Source organism: Petaurus breviceps, unplaced genomic scaffold, assembly GCF_028583685.1.
Source record: "Petaurus breviceps papuanus isolate PSGF00001 unplaced genomic scaffold, PetGlider_PUasm1.0 90740, whole genome shotgun sequence".
NCBI lineage: Eukaryota > Metazoa > Chordata > Mammalia > Diprotodontia > Petauridae > Petaurus > Petaurus breviceps.
Window position 1 is genome coordinate 5320533 of NW_027187330.1, and position 23584 is coordinate 5344116.

Consider the following 23584-nt stretch of genomic DNA (forward strand, 5'->3'; position numbering starts at 1 on the left):
CTCTCTCTCTCTCTCTCTCTCTCTCTCTCTCTCTCTCTCTCTCTCTCATACACACACACACACAAACACACACAATGCCCCTGGCACATCCTGATGTATACATGTCACAGCCTGAAAAAGATTAAAAAAGAACTTTGCCAACTAGACAATGTATTGTCAGAGATGCATCAGTATCACATCAGTGTATAAATAGGATTTTCCTCCCCTAAGATAAAAATTGAAATCTAATTTTTAAAAGACTAGTTTTGTGGCAGTTTAGGGGAGAGAAATATGGCCATTAGGCTATTTAATTTAGGGGCTAATTTGACCCTATTTAAGGTAAGGTAAATGGATACAATTAGATGTCTATTTAAAATGACCAGGTGGGTCGAGGCTCTGCTGGAGTAATGAGATCAGGTGTTGCCTGGCTGGCATGCATATGGTTGCAGCTCAGCAGAGATTTCATTCTTCCCCACCTGGGTGATCAGGACAGGGATTGTTTTTTCTTTCTGTCACTTCTAGGGGCTGGGATTTAATTTTGGTTTTTGTTTGTTTTGATTTTTAAAGAAAGGCACAATTTGTACAGCAGGGTCAGAGGACAGGGCAGGAAAGCCTGAGAGTGCTGGCCTTGGGAAAATTGTGAACTCGGTCGGTCTTCAGCACCCTCTGCCTGACCCCGCCTCCTTTCACTTCTTCCAGTTCCCATGACTCCCCATGGGTGCCTCCCCTGCTTCTTAGGGGAAATTGAGCTGATAAACTAATTCACTCTAATCCAGTCCAATCTGGCTAACATTTATTAAGCACCTACTTTGTACAAGACATTGGGCAGATGAAGATTGAATGAAAAATAGTTCTTGTTGAGGAGCACTGTATCCTAAGGTGTTAGCTATTAATAGAGTCTGAAGACCCACTGCCTCTCAAGGCAGCCCCAGTTTTATTTTCAGAATAGCTCTAATTATTAGGGATAATTTTTCTCTCCTTCTATCTTGCAAAAATGTGCTTCTTTGTAAAATCATAGGATCATCCCTCTGGAGCAGAAAGAGACCTTGGAGGCCAACTAGACTGACTCCCTCTATGTGTAGGTGAGGAAATTGAGGTTTATGGATGTTAACTGATTTCCCTACAGTCACACAAATGGTGTGTGTGTGTCTGTCTGTCTGTCTGTGTCTGTGTGTGTCCCCTGTGGTTTTTCTGCCCCTTGTTCCTACTTTATGATAATAAGTATAATAGCCAACATAAACAACATTTATATAGCCTTACTATATGTCAGGTACTGTGCTAAGTGTTTTATAATTACGCTTTTTGGGGCCAATCAGAATAAGTTAATTCACAACCACTCTGAAGGCAGATGTTAGGGAAGCCTAGGGAACCCCTTGCTCTTTGGCTTTTTGTGTTACTGTTGATAGGGCTATCCCTAGTCACTTCATATAATTCCCCCCTTTTACATAGCATTTAGGGGTTTACTTGCTTTATAACAATCCTGTGAGGTAAGCATCCTCCCCTTTAAGGGTGAGGGAACGAAGTGTCAGAGAAATGACTTGTTTAAGGACATATAGCTAGGAAATATTGGTGTCAGGACTTGAACCCAGGGACTTCTCATTCTAAATCCTATGCTGGCTGCTTCCACTCTTGTTTCCCAAGTGTCTGAGTGGCCAAAATTCCTTAAGAAAGGGAGCAGAGGGTTAAGCGAAAGAAAACAGGATGAAGTCCTTGTTGGCAGAACTCGGATCCAGAGCTCAGATCCCCCCCTTATCTAGGGGATAAGAGTAGTCTTAATTTCCCTGAGGACCTTGGGAAATATATTTTTGAAACATAAGTGCTGTGGTCCTGGGGGCAGCACCTTTTTTTGGCACATTCAGCAAAAGACTACTCTCTAATGGTGTGGGTCCTTGCCATGCATTCTAATGGGGGTTTTCATTAAGTGGATTGTTAAAAGCCTTGGAATTCTGCCAGCATCTCATCTTTCTTTTCATTTGGGGTGTTCTAGAATGCAAGGGTGTAGAGTATGGCCTGTGGGGTTTGCAGGCTTTCAGCTTTCTCCTCCCAAATGGGCCAGTTTTCATTTTACACTCGGGTGATATAAATAGAGCTCTGCCTAAGTTATTTTGGGGAAGGGTGAGGGAGCATTAAGAAAAAAAAAAGCTGACAGCTCTGTCCCTTGGCTGAGACCTCATTTGCTTGTCACTTTTAAGGCTGGGTGACACATGATGGAAACTGAATGAGCATAGTCTAGGATACTGTATCACCAGTGAGCAGGGTCTGTTCTTTCTTTTGCAACTTTACCAACAAGATAGATAGGACCCAGCTTCCTTTGAAAAATAAATGTGCCTTGAGCCTTTTTACATTCATCAGATTGCTTTATGGAGTTGCAGTGATAATCTGCCTTGCCAGTTAGGCCAGTAGAGCTGAATCTGAGTTAATGTGTATCAACCTTGGAAACAGTTTTGTTACTTGTGAATTAATCTATTCCATTCTTTAAAAAATTATATATACATATATACACACATATATATTGCATATGTATATACATACATGTACATGTATACCTATGATACATATGTACACATATTTAATTATAATACATATGTATATATGTCTTATATGCCTGGTTTGGCACACACCCAAAATTGTCAAAATGGGAGAATGCCAATTACAGAGTTATTGTGCATTATGGAATGAGGTTGTTACTTTTAGATGGCTTTCACTGCATTTCAGACAGGCTTCTTGTCTTCAAGCTGAATTTGGATGGGCAGATGGTTTCCAGGGTAGTAGTGATAACTCACACTTTTATCTTTTTTTTTTTTTAAGGTCTATGTGGCACTTTCCTCATGGCAGATTTTTAAGGTAAGTAATCAATGTATAATCATCCCCATTTTATAAATGCTTGAGACTAAGCTTCAAAGACATAAGTGGCTTTCTCATGACACAGTATTAGAATTCATATTCAATCCTAACCCCAAGCCCACCATTTTTAAATACAGCTTCACGGGGTTTGGAACCACCATGTCCTCACGATGACCAGCATCTACAGTAGGGGATTAACAAGTAAATTATTAAATAGTACTTCTATTTATGTTTCTGTTTTCAAGGTTAATTGTTTAGTATCGTCTGTTTTTATTTTCAATGGGTACCCCTTCATGCCTGAAATCTCTTTCTTCTTATCTCCATTTCCGGCTTCCTTCAAGTCCCAGCTAGAATCCCATTTCTTCCCGAAGCCTTTCCTGATTCCCCGTGGTACAAGTGCCTTCTCCCTGTACCTTAGCTCCGGCTTATCCAGTAGACCTCTCGTTTGTATAGTTAGACTGGGAGCTCCTCCAGAGCAAGGACTATCTTTGGCCCCTTCTTTGTATCCTCATTGTTCAGCCCTGTGCCTGGCATATTAAGACTATTAGTAAATGCTTGTTGACTAGACTGTAGGTGTTAATACAGAAGAATGTTTATTGAATCTAGCTCTTCCATGTAAATAGAAGAACTCCCAGGGAAAATATAAATATACTTTCATTTACTGGTGTCTAGAATCAAGCCAGAAGATTATTGATTTGACTTTGGGAATAAAAATGTAACCACATTTCATAAGCAGGCTGAACTTTTTTTTTTTTGCTTTTTTTGGAGGGGGGAAGGTAGGGCAGTTGGGGTTAAGTGACTTGCCCAAGGTCACAGGGCAGTTTTTGTGTTAAGTGTCTGAGGCCAGATTTGAATTCAGGTCCTCCTGATTCCACCTAGCTGCCCCTAAACATTTTTTTTTTTCTGATATAAGATTTCGGCCTTAATAATGAGACTATAGGTTTCAGAGCTGGAAGAGACCTTTAGAGACGATCAAGGCTGACCCTTTCATTTTTCAGATGAGGAAACTGAGGCAGAGGGGTAGTGCAGTTTGCCTAAGGTTACACAAATAGTACAGCTGGTATTCATGCTCTCGGTTTTTGACTCAGAATCCTGTGACAGAGGTTGCATTCATTGTAAGAGCAGGAAAAAAATGGATGGTACTGAGACCCACAGCCTGTAACAGCTGGGAAGAAACAATTTCTGCTCCAGTCTAGTAAATTTTGACAATCTCTCCCTCTTTCCCTCCCTCCGCCGTGTGGATGGCTACCTTTGAACTGTCCATATCTTTGCTTTAAGGATCTCTTCAACTTCTAGATTGGACTTCTGATCACATCATTCCCCCTTTCCTATCAGTGACCCACATTGTGATTAACTTAATCCTCTGGCTCTCAGGTGGCCAGAGGGCCCTGCCTGACAGCTAAAACTCAGGGGTTAATCTGCCCTGCCTTCACAGCAGAAACCATGAAAGAGGTGGCTGAGTAATTTGGGGGAGGGGTGGTTGAGGGGAAAGAGATATCTGTATGAGATCTGAATGTATGAGTTTGTGTGTCTTGATACCAGCAGTATAAGGAGAAATGACTTATTTGTTCCCAGGAAATGCTAAGTGTAATTAATTGCCAAAGTGAAAATGGAAGATTTGGCCCATTGAGGAGCATGTTGCCAAGAAGAGCTGGCTTAGCTGAGTAGCACAGGGAGCCAAAGAAGCTTGACCCAGAATCCCATTGAAACTAGATTTCATAGGTGGCCTGGTGGATAGAGCCCAGGACTTGGAGTCAAGAAGACTTGAGTTGGAATTCCTACATCAGGTACTTATTAGTTGTGTGACCCTGGACAAGTCACTTAACCTCACTTTTCTCCCTTATAAAATGGAGTAGGGTTAGAACACCTACCTCACAGGTCTGTTGGGAGGATAAAAAGAGCTTTATATAACTGTTGTTATTATGGAAAGTGTAAGACAGCAGAGAGGAGTTATAGGAACCCATTTTTTATAAAGGAGCACTTTATAGCACATCCTCCACTCACATTCCAGAATCTTAATCCACAATTCTGAGAGACTGAATCTAGATGTTTTAAATTGGGAAACAGCTGGAAGAGCTAAGGTGGTACTAGTCTCTATTCTAGTTCAGTGAGGTTGGGTTGGGGTTTTTTCCCCAAACATTTCTACCCTCAAAGGATTATGGGAAAAGACATTTGTGGAAGGGGTCAGCCTTCCTTGCCACGTTGCCCATGTACGCCATTATCAGTTCAATTGAGCAAACATTTACTAATGCCTACTATGTGTAAAGTACTATGCTTGGTGTAATCAGTCAACAAATATTTATTGAGCCCTTATGATGTTTCTCATATGGGCGGCTAGGGAAATACTCTGGGATGAGACAGCAAATCCAAGTGACTTTTTCCCCAACAAAAGGCAAAGATTCATTGCTTTGGGTTTTCTTACTAGACATGAATAGCCCAGGGGGGACTGGGACAAGCCAACAGATAGTCATTTCCCTAATTCCTGAACTTGCTCTACAGAATATTTCTGTAAAAATTGTGAAATTGTTCGAGGCACTATTATGGATGTTGCTTGAGGCTATAAAGATGAAAAAAGCGTGGTCCCCATTCTTAAGGGGCTCACCATTTGGTGTGAGGTAAGGCACAACCACGTAAAAAGTTAACAAACAAAAAGTTAAATAACACAAGATAGTCATGCTACCCGGCTTACTTTTTTTGTCCTTCTAAGGATCAAGGGACCATGTCTTCTCTGGGGATAATTGTGCCAAATGTGACAATGTGCTAATTCAGATAATCTCCCTAACTCCCTTTAGCTTTGCAAATGCCTTGAGTGATCTGTCCTCCACTTAATACTTGGGACTGAGAGAAATATCAGGGCCCAAGGGACTCACTTGGCTTGGTGCATTTAAATTCCCCAAGGAGATGGGCCTTTTGCAAATTCCCTGGGAAACAGAAACTAGCAGCTTATGTACTGAGAAGGGCTTTGTCTTCATGTTTGTGGAAGAAATGGGAAATATCTCTCTATTGTCCAGTTACTTTACCTTTTGATGGGACCTGTCCTCAAAGTGCTTTGCCTCTCGTGGAGTAGTTGATCGTTATCCATAAAATCATAGATCCCTAATTTTGTCAACCTACCACCCAATCTTAATTCCAAAGGACTCATGATAAAACATGTGCCATCCACCTCCAGATAGGTGGACTTAGAGCTGGAGTATAGACACAGTCACACACACAAATACATACATACATACCCATGGCTAATGCAGGCAATTTTTTTGCTTGACTCTACATATTTGTAATGGGTTTTGTTTTTCTTTCTCAATGGATGGGGGAGGAGGAAGTGGGTAGGGAGAGAATTCAGAACAGAAAATAAAATTGAATTTTAAAAAATTATAAGTTCCTAGAATCAGAGTTTATCTGGGGTCACAAGTATCTAGCCCGTGTTTACTATGCATCAGGCACTAGGGAAAGAGCTGAAGATGTCACAGAAGCCAAAAAGCACAGTTTCCTCCCTCAAGGAGAAAGTCTGATGAAAGAAGCAAGCCAATAGCCATCCACATATAAGATGTAGAGAGCAGATTAAAGGTAATCTCAGAGAGAAGGGACCAGCCGTTGGGGGAAACAGGGTGCCCAGCCCTTCACTCAAACATGAATCTCCTCTTCACCATCAACTGGATATTTGGTACAAGGGAAAGAACCTTGGCTCTGCAGCCAGAGGGTTTGAGTCCTGCCTCGGATGCTCACCATCTGAGTGACCTTGGGAAATTCACTTTACTTTCCTAGGCTTCTCTTTGCTCATGAGTGGATTAGAGTAGATGAACTTTGAGGCCCCTTCCAGGTTGATCAAATGGTCATCATCAGGCTGCTACTTGAAAATAGCCCATTCCAATTCTAGGGAACTCTCCTGGTTTTACCCTCAAGGCCCAAGGGGAATAAGCCCATTCCCATTTCCACATGACAAACCTTGAAATACTAAATATCCCAGCCTTCTATTTTTTAAAAATTAAATTTATTTGTTTACTTTTAGTTTACAATATTCAGTTCCACAATCCCTTGAGTTTCAAATTTTCTCCCCCTTGGGGTGGCTAGGTGGCACAATAACTAGAGTGCCGGCCCCAGAGTCAGGAGGATCTGAGTTCAGATCCGGCATCACTTAACATGCACACACACACACACACACACACACACACACACACACACAACCTAGCCATGTGACCTTGGGCAAATTACTTAACCCCAATTGCCCTCCAAAAAAAGAAAAAGAAAAAAAATTTTCTCCGCCTCCTTCTCTTTCCCCCTCCCCCTCCCCCATGGTGGCATGCAATCAAATATACCAGCCCTCTATTTTTTAATTCAATTTAGTTTTATTTTTGAGTCTGCATTCTTTCCCTCCATCTCCTGCCACTCCCCCATTGAGAAAGCAAGAAAAACAAAACCCCTATTAAATCATGTATAGCCAAACAAAACAAATTTGGGATTTGAGAAAGAAAATGACAGATGAATTGAAACTTGAAAGGAAATAGGGAATTTTAAGAGACAGAAGAAGATAAATTCTGGGCATTGGGTACAGGCTGGGCCAAAGTAAGGAGGCACTCCACTCTATAAACTCTAAAATCCAGCTACCCTAGCATGCACCCTCTTAGTTTCTTTAACTTCCTTTGAAATTCAACTCAAATCTCACCTTCTGTGGAAGGTCTTTCCTGGTCCCCCCATGCTTGCCAGTACCTTCCTGTTCTCTATCAAGTTATTTTTGTGTTTGTCTCCTGCCCCCTCTATTAAACCATTAGAATGTGAGATTTTTGAGGGAAAAGGCTATGATGTTTTTTTTTTCCCTGTCTTTGAAACCCTGTGCTTAACACAATGCCTGAGAAATAATGATGGCTTAGTAAATACTTATTGGCTAAATGACTGAACCACTATCTAGCCAAGTCTGGCATATTTTGTATTTGGGCATTCTGTTTTTTAGCTCAAGTATAAGACTTTAGATGAATACCTTTTAAAATGTATCATGTTTGATTTGACCATCATACCAACTTGTTAATAACTTTTTGTGAAGGAGATTCACCCTTAAGTTGGCCAAATGGCCTCTAAGGTCTAACTCCATCATTTCACAGGGGAGAAAAGACTTAGGAAGGTTAAGTGATTTGTCCAGGGTCACATAGCAAATGAGTGGCAGAGCCAAACCTAGAACTCAGGTTCAATACCCTCAGTCCTCTTGTTACTTATGCTGACTCATTACATCTACTTTCTAAGCATAAATTTCCTTTCTTACTGGAAAAAAAAAGGCACATATATAGTATAATTTGGGGGCAAAATCCTTGACTTGGATTTTTTCAGGTTTTTATTATGCTAATAGGTTTAAATACAATTAAGAAAGCAGCTCTAGCAAACTTCTCCCCCTATAAAGCTTATAAATAAATTAAAAGCCATACTGACCATTTGGTCAGAAACCCCAACTCAGAGCTCAGATCTATAGGGCAAGAGGTAGAGCCAGCTGGATACCTGTATGTAAATCCCAACTATTAGCTAATCTCTTCAGGTAAAGTGCCGTAGCAACTTGTCCTTTGGGACAGGGTGACCTAGAGCTTTGATCTGGGATATTGAGACCTAGTGTCAATTCAGTTTAACAAATACCAGCCTATGAATATTCAGTTCCTGGTATGTGCCAGCTAGTGTGCTTGGTGTTAGAAATACAAGTACCAAGAATGAAACAATTACCATTTGCCAAAGAGCGTATATTCTAATGGAGGAGACAAGAAGTATTCATATGGGGGGGAGAGGGAAGAAGCATTTATAATGCCTGTTGTGTGCCAAGTGCTATGCTAAATGCTTTACAAATATTGTCTCATTCGATAATATATATATAGCATAAATACAAAGTGAAGAAATACAAATGTGTACAAAGTAAACACAAGGTAGTTTGGGGGTAAGGCAGTAGCAATTATGGGGAAAGCCTTCCTTCAGAAAATGGTGCGTGAGCCATGTCTTAAAGGAAGGAAGGGGCATTATGAGTGGGAGGCAAGGAAGTGCAGTCCAATCCAAGCTTGAGGGATGTACAGTACAGAGACAGAAAGGGGAGTTACATGTGAGCAGCAGAGAAGGCCAAGTTAGCTGGATTGCAAATTTGTACCCCTGATGCTTAGCACAGTACTTGGGGAAGGGAAGAAGTGTCCTTTGAGGCTTGAAAGGTAGGTTGGGGTCAGATCATGGATGACTTTTAAATCTAAACAGAGGAATATGTATTTTATCCCAGAGGCAATAGGATGCCACTGGAGTTGGTTGAATGGAGTCATGTGGTCAGATCTGCACTTAAGGAAAATTATATTGGCAGCAGTATATAAGAATCAGCTGGAATGAGGAGAGACTTGAGGCAAGGGAACCAATGAGGGGGCAGTTGTAATAACTTAGGTGAGAGTAAGGAGGGCCAGAACTAAGAAGACAGCTGTATGAGTAAAGAAAATGGGTCAGATGTGAGAGTCATTTGGACAGAAAATCTGACAACTGATCAGATACATAGGGTGAGAGAAAGTGACGAGTCAAGGACAGTGCAGAGGTTATGAACATTACTAGACTGGAAAGATGGTGTTGTTGTCAACAGAAAAAAGGAGTTTGGAATGGGAGGGTTTGGAGGGAAAGATAATGCTTTTGGACACAGTGAGTTTAAGATGTCTCTAGGACATCCACAATTGGTGATGGGGGTATGGACCTGTGAATTATCTACATGGGAACAATCGTTAAATCATGGGAGCTGATAGAAATTACCAAGAATGAATGTGTAGGAACTGAAAAGAAGAGTATCTAGGACCGAATCTTGGGGAACACCAAAAGTTAAAAGGAGTAATGTGAATGACGAACCAAACAAGAGAGACTGAGAAAGAGTGGTCAGACAGGTAAAGGAATCAGGAGAAAATAGTGGCACAAAAAGCCAAAGAGTAGAGAATATTCAGTAGAGAGGGTCTTCATCAGTGTCAAATGTAGCAGATAGTCAAAAAGGAGTAGGACTGAGAAAAAGAAATCAGATCTGTCAATTTAGAGATAATCGATAACTGGAGAGAGTAGTTTCAATTGTAGGGTCTAGTAAAGATTTTTAAAAATTAATTTATTTTAAATTTAAATTCTAGAATTTAAATACATAATAAGAAAAAGAAACATTACAAATTTAAAATTTAAATACAAAATAAAAGAAAAACAGGATTGCCATGTTTACAGCAGAATGGAAGAGAGGATTCAAAATACACAACAAATTTCATTTCAAGAAATCTTATATAATAAATAATGTATTGTGTTCAGAACTTTCCATCTTCTTTGTAAATTTTCTTTTGTTCTCTGCAAAGATTTTTTTTTAAGAATGGAAGAGACTTGGCAATGTTTGAAGGCCCAGTTTGTAGGGAGATATTGAAGATTTGAGGGGGTATTGAGCATGCCATCTGCTGGAGAAGACAGGAGGTAATTGGTCCAAGTATACATGTACCTCTTTGTCAGAGGCTGGGGGAAAAGACAGAATAGAAGATGGTGCCAAGGGGTTTTGAGGTGAGAATGAGAGAAGGAGCTCAAATTGAAAGGCCTCAGTTTTTTCAGTGAAGTATAAAGGAAGATTCTCAGCTGAGAATCGGAAAGGTATAGGAAGCTTGAGAAGAGAAAAGATGGTTTGAAATAGTTTATTTGGGAAGTGAGCTAGGAAATCCATTAGTGAAGAATCAAACATTAAGTGCCTACTCTATATAGGGCTGTGAGCTGGTCACTCAAAGACAAAAACAAAACATTCCTTTCCCTAAGTTTGACTTTGGACATGTTAGGCTCAAGATGCCTCCAGAACATTCAATCTGTGATATCCCAATGTTACAGCATTCTCATGGTTCTTTTACAATTCCATTTAAATGGTTTCTCCTTCTTGTACGGCTCTTGAAAAAGTCTTGTTATCTCTCAAGGCTTAGTCCTTAACCCTCTTAGTTTCTATCTCTAAATCCTCCTCTGTCCATCTCATCCATTTCTATGGTTTCAGTCATCATCTCTTTCTTATATGTAGGATGGAATAAATGTTGAATTTGCATGTTAAAGCTTTAAAGTATACCATTTTATATCTACACTTTCAGTTCTCTGATGGATACCTCTATCTTGATGTCCTTCTAGCACCTTAAATTCAGTATATTAAAGGGTTCCTTTCCAGCTGAGCCTTGAACCCTGTGTTTCATCTTCCTTCTGCCTTTTTCCACCAAATCCTAACTTGTTCCTTCTAACTTTTCTGTTTCTGTCAATGGTATATCCCAATGTCTTTCCAATCACATTCCCTATTTCCGTCCTGCTGGAGGCAGCTAGGTGTCCTCTATCTAAGTTTAATCCTTCTATCTGCCCTAATAATGATAAAAGTTCTTAGGAGTTAAAAGTATCATCTTACCAGGTAGGAATCCCTTATGATTTCTTTTTCCTGTTTACCTTTTTATGCTTCTCTTGAGTCTTGTATTTGGAAAACAGATTTTTTCATCGATTCTGGTCTTTTCATCAGGAATGCTTCTAAGTCCTCTATCTAATTAAATATCCATTTTTTTCTTCTGAAGGATTATACTCTGTTTTTCTAGATAGGTGATTCTTAGTTGTAGTCCTAGATTCTTTGCCCCTTGGAATATCATATTACAACGCCTCTGGTCCCTTAATATAAAAGCTTCTAAATGCTGTGTTATCCTTACTGTGGCTCTACAATATTTGAATTATTTCTTTCTAGCTGTTTCCAATATTTTCTTCTTGACCTGGGAGCTCAGGAATTTGACTATATATTCCTGGCAGTTTTGCTGTCTTTTTCAGGAGGTGGATTCATTTGATTTCAGAATCAGTGGATTCTTTCAATTTTATCCTCTTGTTCTAGGATATCAGGGCAGTTTTCCTTGATAATTTCTTCAAATATAATGCCTAGGCTTTTTTTTTTTTATCACAGCTTTCAGGTAGTACAATAATTCTTAAATTATCTCTCTTTGATCTATTTTCCGGGTCAATTGTTTTTCTAGTGAGATAGTCCACATATTCTTCTGTTGTTTTTTTTTTTTCCATTCTTTTGATTTTGTTTTATAGTTTCTTAATGTATTATGGAGTCATTAGCTTCCATTTGCCCAATTCTACTTTTTAAGGAGTTACCTTTCTTTTGTGAATTTTTATACCTCTTTTTCCATTTGGCTAATTCTACTTTTAAAGGAGTTCTCTAGGTGTTATTTTCTTCAGTATTTTTTTGTCTCCTTTTTTTAAGCTTTCTACTCATTTTTCATGATTTTCTTGTATTGCTCTCATTTTTTTCCCAACTTTTCCTCTACTTGTTTTATTTAATTTTTAACATCCTTTTTGAGCTCTTTCAGCAATTCTTTCTTTGGGTCTGAGACTGATTCACAGTTTTCTTTGAGGTTTTGGATATAGTTATTTTCACCTTGTTCTTCTGAGTTTGTGCTTTGAATTTCCATCGCCATAGTAATTTTCTGTGGTCAGATTATTTTTTATTTTTTTGTCATTTTGCCAGTCTATTTCTTTACTTAATTTTATGCTAAAGTTATGCTTCTAGGTTGGAGAAGGCACTATCCCAAGCTTTATGTTTTTCATGTGGCTGTTTTCAAAGCTAGCTGTAGGGGTCTATAAGTTTTCAGTACCTCTAAGGTATAATCTAAGGAGAGGTGTGGTCACTGCTCTCTTGACCAGTGCTGTGGTCTGTGATCATTCTATTCTGCCTTGGAACTGTGACCAGAGTCCCCACTCCCACTGTGGTCACAGGCTATGGTGTGCTATTGCTCTTCCTTGCCCTGGAACTGCACACAGAACTGAGTATGGGCAGTGCAACAGAATCCTTCAACCAGTGCCATCAGAGGGTCCCTGTAATCTCCTTCTGACTAGTTGTCCAACCCCCTTATTGTCTGTGGGCTGAGAGCTCCAGCCAGTTCAGTTGTCCCTAAGACCCGCTGCTGGCTTGTCCTGGGCAGGGGAGACCTGTGCTGGACTGTGTTCCATTCTCATCCCAGCGAGATAAATCTTTCCTGCCAATCTTCAGGCCGTCTTGAGCCAGAAATGGCTTCACGCTGTCCTTTTGTTGGTTCTACTGCTCCAGCATTTGTTTGGAGTTGTTACTTTAAAGTAGTTTACGCGGGAATTTAGGAGAGCTCAGGTGAGTCCCTGCCTCCACCATCGTGGCTCTACCTGCCCCACCCCCCCTGCACCCCCCAGTCTTTGCTTTCTTACCTGTCCTCTTCTCTTTCCTACTTAGAACTACCTTAGGCCTTTTTTATATCTCTGTTGTGACAGCCCCCATCCATCTTTTACCCATATAGTCTTCCTTTTTTATCCTTGACCCAGATGCATAACAGACTGCTTGGATCGGGCCATTCTTCAGCACAGAAATCTTTAGTGGCTCACCCTTATTTACTAAATAAATCGTAAGCTACTTATCTTGGCATTTGACCTACTCCACAGGCTTCATGCCTGCTACTTGTCTTTACATATTCTACATTCTTGCCAGACAGGATTATTCACCATTTGTTCCTTGTCTGCCTTCCCTAATCTCTGCCATTGCTTATGCCTAGAATGGTCTTCCCTCTCCACAGAAATCTATTCTTTCTTTCCAGGTGGCCTTAAGCCCTGGTCCTCTAATGTAGTGATCTATTCATTCTCAAATGTCTCATAGCATTTTCGTCCAGATCTTCCCTGTATATTTGTCATGGTCTGCCTTGTATTAGTGTTTGTGTACATGTCCTCTTCTCTTCTGTTAGATTGTGCACTCTGAGAGCATGTGCTATAAATTATTTCATCTTTATATCCCTATTCAATGTACTTTGCATAATTCGTGCTTAATAAATGCTTTTTGAACTTTTAAAAATGGCTTTGTGAACAGCAAAACTCTTTTTTGGCAAACAGGAGCTTCTTAAATTATGTATTTGAATGCCTCTGATAGGTAAGTGGGTGAAGATATTAAAGGAATGATGGACATCTTCCAAGTCCTTAACACTCCCAAGCAGTTTGGCCAGTAATCATGCAAGTAGGAGTTGAGCCAGGTGGATTTGAAAGCAGCAGTTTCTGCGAGCAGAAATTGATCCAGTAGCAATAGCATCAGACAACAAAGTAAGCCACAGGTACGTTTGGCAAGTCCAGTCTTTTATCACTGACTACCCCTAGCTCCAGTCCCTGAAAACTCGGCTGAACTGTCTGGTTTAAAAAAAAAAAAAAAAGTGGGAGGAGGCGGAACCCCTACTAAAGGGTGTGGATTTGCTTGCTCCATTAAGTGGAACATCAAATAGGTTACTATCTTTAGTCACAAGTCAATCATTTTGTTGGAGATAAATTAGTTTCAGCTAAATCAGTTCTATTGCATGAGTGAAATTCAATTCAGCAAACATGTGTTAAGCATATTCTCTGTGCCCTGTCATGGTGCTAGGTCTGGTGATATGAAGACAAAAAAAAAAAACAAAACAGCCCCTGCCCTCAAGGGGCTTATGTTCCTCCTGTGATAAGAAAATAGAAAGTATATTCCAAGGTATACAAAGTAAAAAGTTTCAGGAAAGAGAGAGATCACTAACAACTTGGGGAGAAGGAAAGACTTCATGGCCAAAGTGGCCCTCAGCTGTTCCTTTGAAGGAAGCTAGAGACAGAGGGGAAAGCATCATGCATTCGATGAATTCCACATCCATTGTTCTAATCCCTTTTCTGTTTGCCTAACAATTCTGAGCACACTCCTACTCCATGTGCCAGGATGTGTTTGGTTTTGTTTGCTTTGGGAACATCTTGGTAACTATCAGAAGCAGTAATTTTATTGATTTCTCAGCCTTACTTAGGTTACAAAGGAAGTTCTCTGTTGCCCAGGTTGTCCACATCAATCTGGTCTGAAGAGTGCAGCCGGTTTGAGCATATAAACTTTAGAAAGTGGTCAGAGGGTTCTTAGAAACCTAGAGATATGCATTGGGCACTGCCAGACCCAGGGCAGTACACTGAATTTGGGGGGCAGGTAGGAAGTTATAAATAGACCAGGGAGGAGAAGAACCTCACAGTTTAACTAGGAAGATAGCAGGAGCCAAACTTGTATGTAAAAAGTAGATGTGTGCATATGTGCTTTTTTTTTTTTTTTTGTTTTTGGAGCGCAATTTGGGGTTAAGTGACTTGCCCAAAGTCATACAGCTAGTTTTTGTGTTAAATGTCTGAGGCTGGGTTTGAACTCAGGTCCTGTCTCCAGGGCTGGTGCTCTATTCACTGCACCACCTAGCCGCCCCCATTTATGCTTTTATTGCAGGCAACTGTAAAGCATTTCAGCTCTTATTTCAGTTTTTCCCCATACCTAGAATGCTCTCCCTCCTCACCTCCACCTCTTAGAATCCCTACCTCCCTTTAGAGCTCAGCTTCAGTGAGTGGAACCTGCTTTATGAGGCCTTCCTGAGACCTGTAGATTCTATTACTTTTAGCTGCTCCTGGCATACTTAGTAAGTGTTGACTGATTGATTTATAGAATCTTCCTCTTCTTATAATTCCCTTGTACTCACTTTTAAAATACTTTGTATTCTTTTATATGTGTATGTATTGTTTCCCCTGATAGAATATAAGCTCCATTAAGACAGCTTCCTTCCTTCCTTTCTTCTTTCCTTCCTTCCTTTCCCTTTCCTTCCTTCCTTCCCCCTTCCTTCCCCTCCTTCTCTCTCTCTCTCTCTCTCTCTCTCTCTCTCTCTCTCTCTCTCTGCCTCCCTCCCTTTCTCTGTCTCCCTCTTTCTGTTTGTTTTTGAATCCCCACAGCCCAGCACAGGACACAGCATATTGGACCTACTTAGTAAATGCTTGTTGGTCGGTAGATTGCTGATTTACTAAAGGGAACTATGGTTGTGGGCCTGGACTTGCTGTTGGGTGAATTCTGTTGCCTTTAAACTCTGGATCTTAATTCCTTAACCTTGACTTTCTTGCTTTGTTAATCTTCGTGTTTCTTGGCTCATTCTTTCGCTCGTTTTTTTCCCCCTCCCAGGCTGAATTGTTTTCTCTTTCTCTCATGTTTACAGAGAACAATCTGAAATTTCCCTAAGCTGATTCTGCCTCAGTAAGTGAGAAGATGAGACCAAAAGGGAGAACCTAGGCAACCTGAGCATTTTTTTTTCAAAAAATCCTAGAAGGTAAGTAGGTCGATTTTGTTTACATGGGCAGCACTTTGGAGGAGAGCAGTTGATCCTATACCCCCTTACCAACGGCTCAAAAATAGATTTGAGATGGTTAGCTTCTAGAAGGCAGGAACCATGTTCATGTAGAGGGTTTCATTTTCCAGAACCCATCCTTGCTTATCAGGAATGAAAATCATTAGACTTTGCCCCCCAAAGGTGCTGGAAGAGAATTCTAAAACTTTGTTAGATAAAGCCCAATGGTTGACAAGCCCACACCCACTTTTAACCAACCTATCCTTTAAGATAGTGTCATGTTTTTTGAGGGGGAGGACAGAGATGAAATCTCCTTTAGGGCAGGTCTCAAAAGGACACCCTGTTACCTTCTTCATTCCCAACCATTGCCCCCCACACTTCTCTTCTGGAAGAGAAGAATTCTGAGAAAGAATGAGAATAGGTTCAGGTAATAGGAAGTAACAACAGAATCCAAGAGAAAGGCCTATCATGGCACACTAGGAAATACCCTCCATACCCATTGTTAGGTCTAAGGAATTATTTGAATTTGCAATGTGTAATCCTTACTTCTGTGAAAGTACTTTCACACATTCATCTCATTTCAAACTCATGGTTTTGTAAGGCCCACTGGGAAATCATCATTAGCCCCATTTTAAAGACAAGAAAATTGAAGGTTAGTGACTTGCATGAGTCTTCCTATTGATTGAGCTAGGACTAAAACTCAGGTCTCTTGATTCAGTCCAGTGCTATTTCCACCATGCCTGCCTAATTCAGTGAAAAGTCACTGAAATCCACGTTACAAAGGCTGATTGGAAAGGAAAATTCAAGATTTGAGAGTAGCTGTTGTATGCCCTCCCGCTCTGCCATCCTCCAGGTCTACGAAATAATTTTGTTTGTTCTTTGTAATAAACTGGTGAGATTGGCAGGGTATTGAGTATTATCTCTATTTTGCATACGTGGAAACTGAGGTTCCGGTTATGTGAATTACATAAAGTGGGGCAGAACTAGGCTTAAAGCCTGTTGGTCTTTACATTACACCTCCCTTCATTAATGTCTGCCCACATTGGTCCTAGAATCAGGAGGACCTGAGTTCAAATCTGGCCTCAGACATGTGACACGCTTACTAGCTGTGTGACCTTGGGCAAGTCACTTAACCCCAATTGCCCTGGCCCCCCCCACCCCCAAAAATAAATAAATAAATGAATGAATGAATAATCTCTGGCCAAATGGTGGGTTCCTAAAGGTCAGAAAATATCTTAAACTTCTTTGTATCCTCCAAAGAGCTTATAATGGGCATTTAATATAGATTTGGTGAATTGAACTAAACTGAATTTCTGGATTGGTGCACCTGAATCATGCTCATTTGCTGTTTACTTTCTGCCAGGGTCCTGAAAGTGCTCTCTTCTTCCTGTAGGGAAGCCTCTATTGGCCATGGCCACCAGTGACTCTCACCCAGAGTGCCGCCCAACTTCGACTCTCCATGGCCAGCCCCTCTCCAAGAGCTCTTCCAGTCTCCTGGGTGATAGACCAGGCAATGGGCAGGAGCTGCGGAAGAGTGTCAGCAGCACAGTCTGCCAAAGTCCTGCTAGGGAGGGTGGCCCAAGCCAGCTGGCTGGGGAGAGCAGTGTTGGGGCCACAGCGGAAAAAGAAGTGGAGAGTACATTGAGTGCAGGGAGCCATGTCCTGACCCCAGACCAGGCCCCCTGCCCCTGGCAAGGGAAGAGCTCAGTCTTCCGCTCTAAGAGCAGCACTGTTGGAAATGTGTACTCCATGGGAGAGAGTGAACTGTCATCTTCAAGCTTGGGGGTTCCAGGGGTCGCAGTACAACGAAGCCATTCTGACTTAGCCTCTGGCTGCAGGCATCTCAGCCTCAATGTTCCCATGGAAGCTAGTGTTAGCTGTTCTGCCTTGGGTTCCTCCTCAGATGGAAGAAGCAACCTCATTCCAAGGAATGTGTTTATGCAGAGGCCTGGCCTAGGGCTTCATGACAATGTGGACCCATGCAACCAGCCTCATTTCCCTGACCCTCAAGGTTCAGCTGATGTAGTAGGAGGTGATCTGGTCTCACAGGATGCTGAGGTTGGTAGAGATGCAGTAGTTACCTTACCTACCACTGTGATAGAGGTCCAGATACCTGAAGACAGCTGTGGGAGTGACTCAATTCAAGATTCAGGTGGAAGGACCCAAGGTAGCATCCCCCCATGCTCTGTGCCCATGGCTCCTGGGCATATACATACCACCTCCTCTCCCTACTGCCCTAGACACGCAGAAACTTCTGTGAGGACAAGTGATACCCTCTCTGCCTACTGCCACCCCCTACCCATCCCAGCTCTCCAGGTTGGCCCTGGGATGCTGTGCCCCATGAATGAAATGGGTGTCCCTGGATGCTGCCATGTCCTGTCCACATCAGAGATTCTGACGTTTCCCAAGCTGGTATCATCTGTGAGTGAATCTGGCCTCCATAACCAGCACTTGGTTAGATACCGCAGACTGGCGGATGAGGCCCCAGTTTGCATTCATTGTTATGCTCCAAACAAGTGCCCGCAGCAGGAATCTACAGTGGGTTCTACACTCCTAGTAAGCCAACCAGCTACAGACACTATCACCAAGACCAAAGATGTGTCGACCATGACCTCCACTGGTGATTTGGCATCGGGGCCATTGGCCTCCCTGCATTGCAGGGATGCTGAGGTACAAACAGCTCCATCGACAGCCTGCAAGGCTGTGGCCACCAGTCCCTCCCCACTCAAAGACCACGTGCCCCCTCACGTATTCCCAGAGGTGAGCTTGGAGGTCAGCAGAGAGGAGCCTAAGTCCCCAGTGCGAGAGGTCAGGTGGGATGAAGAGGGAATGACCTGGGAGGTGTATGGAGCTTCGGTAGATCCAGAGGTTCTGGGCCTGGCCATCCAGAAACATCTGGAGATTCAGATTGAGCAGTTCCAGACGGTTCCCTCGAAAGAGGGCACCCAGCCTGGTGGTGAGGAGGCCCTGATTAAGGAGGGGAAAAGAAGGCCCTTTCGAACCATGATCCAGTCCCTGAGACGTCCTAGCTGCTGTGTCCATTCGAGCACCGCTGTGGAATAACGAAGATGCCCTTTCCTTTCTACCCTGAGACTTTGTGGGAATGGCTGGTTCCCTGTGTTGTAAAAGATGCATTATTCAGGAAAAAAAAAATCATTGCAAAGCCCTCTGGGATTGGAATGCCAGCCTGTATGGATAAGAAGTGTCTGAGGCAGTCACTTAATTAGCAACACTCCCAGTAGACCCAAGTGGGAGGAAAGGGAAAAGAGGTGGAAATTGTCAGTTGACTGCCATTGAAAAATCTCTGCCTGTTGACTCATCACCCATCTCTGCCTTCCTGTGCTGGAGTGAGAGTCCAGCTCATCTATTAAGGTGCCATAAGCACTGAGGAGTGTTTCTGGGTTTTTAAAGGGAGGAGTCCATTTACTGCATCTCTTCTTACTGGGGACTAGTTTTCAAAGTTTAGCTTTGGAGCGTTTTTTGTTTTGTTTCAGTGTTACATTGGTTAACCTCATTTCAGACCTAATGCTGTAGTCTTACGAAACCTCAATACCAAATGTGAGCCCTCCCCACAACCCCCCTCCACCTGATAGCAATTGCCTTTCCGTCATTGCTCAGTTAATGAATTACTAAGTTGCTTGGGGACTTCTGTTAGGTCTGAGTTATTTCTTAACTGCAGGTAGAATGGACTGTTTCCAAAGGAAAGGCCTGCTTCAGAAAACATTTAATTGCAATATATGTACCCTGTGCCTGGGGCTAGCTTTATGAATAGGCAGGACAGTGAGTGATGTCTGATTTCAGAGGCATCAGTAAATCACATGGTCTGATTTCAGGGACACCAGGAAAGGACCTCTACCCCCACAGTATTTGTCAAGCTGCCTGAAATTCCATGATTAGAGGATCATCCCTCTAGCTAAGGCTCTCTGGCACCTGTTAAAATGCAAATGCTCCCTGGATAAGGGGTGTCACATATTCAGCCTTATGTGACTCCATACACTTTGGTATGAATAAGCTTGTCAGCTCCTTTTCTGAGAAGAAGTTCTGATGGGAAAGGAAGAGAAACTAAAAGTGCTGGGGTGGATAGGAAGTCACACCTTTCAGAAGTGTGACCACGTCATCATGATTTTGGGAAATTATGGCATATAAATGCAGCTGACATTCAAGGGGACTGCCCTTCTCTTTACCCTCCAAAGTACAAGGACCTGGGGTGTCATCCTATCATTTTTGGAGTTCCCCACAGAGCTCAGAAACTCAGCCAGTAGCCCAGGCTTTTGCATAGCAAACTGCAAGATGCCTCAGTGTTGCCTTTTTAACAGTGACGTGTCAGTGAGGTTGTTTGTGTTGACATTGAATGACCCACATTGGAAATGTACATGTGTTGGAAAGGGTCATCACATGTGTTCTAAAGCATCTCCAGTGGTCCTGGCACATGTTTTCAAGCGGGGCCCACAAGGCCTTTCTGGATCTTCCCTGTGGATCGTGGAATATGGATGGATGCCAGTATCTGCCTGCACGCTCGCCATTTTTAAACCAGGAAAATTGGATCTATAGGAGAAACTAATGCTAACATTCCCCTTTGTTTGGGGGAGAAGATCTGAGCCTGAGCCTTGGGTTTTCCTGGTTGCCCTTCACTTTTTTTTTTAAAGAAAGAAAGAAACCACCATAGTATTCTGGTACCAAAGTGAACCCAATCTGTGTTCTTTTTGCACTGGCCCATGCTGCTTAGCGTCTTAGTTTTGAGATGTGTGTGTGTGTGCGTGCACACGTGCATCATGTTTGTTTTTTTTTTCCAAAAGTGAAATGTTAATGAAAGGGCTAACACCCCCCAGTGATATGAAATGTGTTCACACTGCTTCCTCTGATGCTTTCCCCTCTCTTCTCTGTAAGGTTGTTTGTCCCTTCTTTTATTTTAGTGTATTGGTGTGCATGTGATATTGTGGCAACATGAAAAATATGCCACCCTTGGTATACAAAGGTGACATTATTCAATTACAGCTCTAGAAGTTGATGCGGGTGTGTTGAGCTGCCCTCGTTTCCTTCTTGTTCTCCCCTGGGAGCAGCTGCAAGGGGTCAGACCCTGGGGTCAGTCTGTGGCCCAGACTCAAGCCCAGTCTGTGACCATGGTGAGGACCTCAGTGTTGGTTGGATCAAGGTCAGTTTGTGTCCAGGGATCAGAATTAAGGCTAAAGCTGTAGCTGGGTTGGAGGTGGGAGTGCTTGGGATCAGTCTGTGACTCGGATTAATGGTCTGTGTTTGGCTAGTGAAGGTTCGTGAGGGTAATGGCCAGGTTAGGCAAGGCTCAGTTTGTAGCTTACTTTAAATTATAGGAGCACAGTTTTAGAGCTGGAAAGGACCTGATAGGCCAAATTATCAACTGTTCTTATTTTGCCAAACAGCTGGTTAAGTGTCTGAGGTGGGATTTGAACTGAGATCTTTCTGGTTCCAGATCCAGCTCTCTACTATACCATGTTCCTTCTCCCAAGACTATGGCCAGGACTAAGGGACTAAGAGCCAGGACTCAGTTTATAGCCATGGTTAGAGAGTCAGTCTATGGTCAGCATTAGAGGGCCAGCTTGGTCATAGGAGTTCATTCTGTATTTAGGGTTTTAGACTGGGTTTGGGGCCCAATCTAGGACCAGAGTTGACATAGGAATGTCCGTCTGTGGCTAGATTTAAGATGTAGTCTGACTCCAGGGGTGGGGGTTGGGGGTTGGAGGGAGGTCAGTTTGTATTAAAGGTTAAGGAGTCGGTCTGTGGCCAAGGTTAGGGAATCAATCTTTGGCTACAATTAGGAGCTCAGTCTGTTGGTATTAAGGGATTAGGCTGGGATTAGAGATCAATTTATATATAGTTAGGGTTGGAGTATTGCAAATTTGTGACTGGGTTTAGGATACAGTATCAGTCTCTGGCCAGTGTTACTATCAGCCTCTAGTCAGGGAACCAAGGGTTATTATTTTTTCTGTGTAAAGTTAACTGGCCCCTATGGGGATTGAGCCCAAAGTGTTGCCCTAGTTATCTCTAAGCTCAGACTAACTGAGTTAATTATTTAAAGTCAGCAACTCAGTTATCAAATGTGGGCTTAATGACTAAAACGTTTGTCTAATTCAGCCACAAGTCTGATACCTGCTGTGGTTTAATGTTTACAATGTCACTCGTTCAATCCTTTGGTTGTGACTTTATTTTATAACATGACTTTTTGGGTTCCCTTATGATTGTGTGTGTGTTTTTTTAAATCAGTATGAATAAGAAGGCAGCTTCCAAAACTTTGCCAAGAGGGGGTTTCATTTCATTCACAGACCTAGCAGTGGGGGTTGTGTCACTCATGGGAGGGGGGTGAGGGGACCAGGAAAAGCCACATCTTATTGTTGGGGGGAAGGGGATGGCCCAAAAAGGGATCCACATAAGCATAAATCAGAAGCCAGGTTAGATTAGAAGATGAAGGCTTTTTAAATATCAAAATTCAGAGAGATAGTGGGAAATGGGAAATAGGTCCCTCATGCCCCCTTTTAATTCAATTACACTAGTAAAACTATGAACTTGGAGAAAAATGGCGTAAGAAAGCTTACAAGGCTGGGAAAGGAACAATCTGGAGGATTTTTATTTATTAATTTATTTTAGTTCTAGCAAAACCAATCATTTGTTGTGGAGAATCACACAATCTTGGATTTAGAAAGGACATTAGAGGTCTTCTAGTTGAATCTCTTCTATTGTATCTTTGAGAAATGGTTAGGAATTTTAAAAATTGATGGAACTCGCTACTTTGCAAGACACCCTATTCCACTGTTTATAACGATTATATGGTATGAGGGACCCCATGCCCTGAGATATCCCACCTCCCCAGAAAGCTACTCCAGGTTTTAGATACTTTATAGTCAGAATGCTTTAAAAACTGTAACTTAGAGGGTGCCCACCAGTGTGTTTACTTTTAGTAGTCATGTAGAAGGTGTATTTAGTTCAAAGCAAAGGCATTTAATGAAAGAAATAGCATAATAATGACAATTATAGCAGAACATTCCAGATGTAAACCTTGATCTCACTCCCATAAATAATCATACTCTCAGGGGAAAGAGTAAATATGAATAATATACCACTGGGGACATATATATTGCCAAAATACTCACAAGTTGAAGCACACAAACAGGAAATTTGTGTGGCTAGAGCACAGGTCTGAATAAACAACACGAACCTCTAATGCTGCCCATCCACCGATGTCTTCTGGTTGGTGTGTCATGGTGATGTTCTCTGCTCAGCCTGTTTTCTTCCAGGCATCAACTCTCACTAGGCATTATATCTTTACTCTGGTTAGTTTTCCACTATCTTTAGGGCAACTTAATATCCTGCCCACTTTTTAATGTCTTTATATGCTTACATCACAATAAATGTACCTATATGCCCTTCTTTCCCTTACTCCTACCCTTTAGTTATAACAAAGAAAACAAGCTAAATTGATGTGTATAATAACTATATTTACATGCTACGGTGGCCAATCCACTGTTCAATAGTGGTCATTATAGTTATTCAGAGTAAATATGCTTTTTGTGTAGTTTTTATTTATATTATTGTAGTTATTTATGCTTGTTGTTTCCTTCACCCTATCAGTTCATACAAGTCTTCCCTTGTTTCTCTAAATATCTCATACTAATTTCTTACAGTCA

The 23584-nt window shown here is 41.8% G+C and overlaps 2 protein-coding genes across 10 annotated transcripts in view; one reads left to right on the forward strand and one right to left on the reverse strand.

Moving 5' to 3' along the window:
- Positions 1-22138, forward strand: part of GPRIN2 (G protein regulated inducer of neurite outgrowth 2) — a 24647-nt gene extending 2509 nt beyond the window's left edge. The window contains exons 2-6 of one of the 9 annotated variants that reach the window (XM_069067208.1): positions 998-1061; positions 2788-2823; positions 4399-4610; positions 15801-15911; positions 17293-22138. In XM_069067208.1, coding sequence (XP_068923309.1) covers positions 17340-18992 — 1653 coding nt within the window. In that variant the 5' untranslated portion in view covers positions 998-1061; positions 2788-2823; positions 4399-4610; positions 15801-15911; positions 17293-17339 and the 3' untranslated portion in view covers positions 18993-22138. Of the gene's footprint in view, positions 1-997; positions 1062-2787; positions 2824-4398; positions 4611-13720; positions 13899-15800; positions 15912-17292 lie in introns of all 9 variants that reach the window. The other 8 variants (XM_069067207.1, XM_069067211.1, XM_069067210.1 and 5 more) reach the window with 8 other exon arrangements.
- Positions 1-23584, reverse strand: part of CPN1 (carboxypeptidase N subunit 1) — a 472336-nt gene that overhangs the window by 388875 nt on the left and 59877 nt on the right. The window lies entirely within an intron of this gene.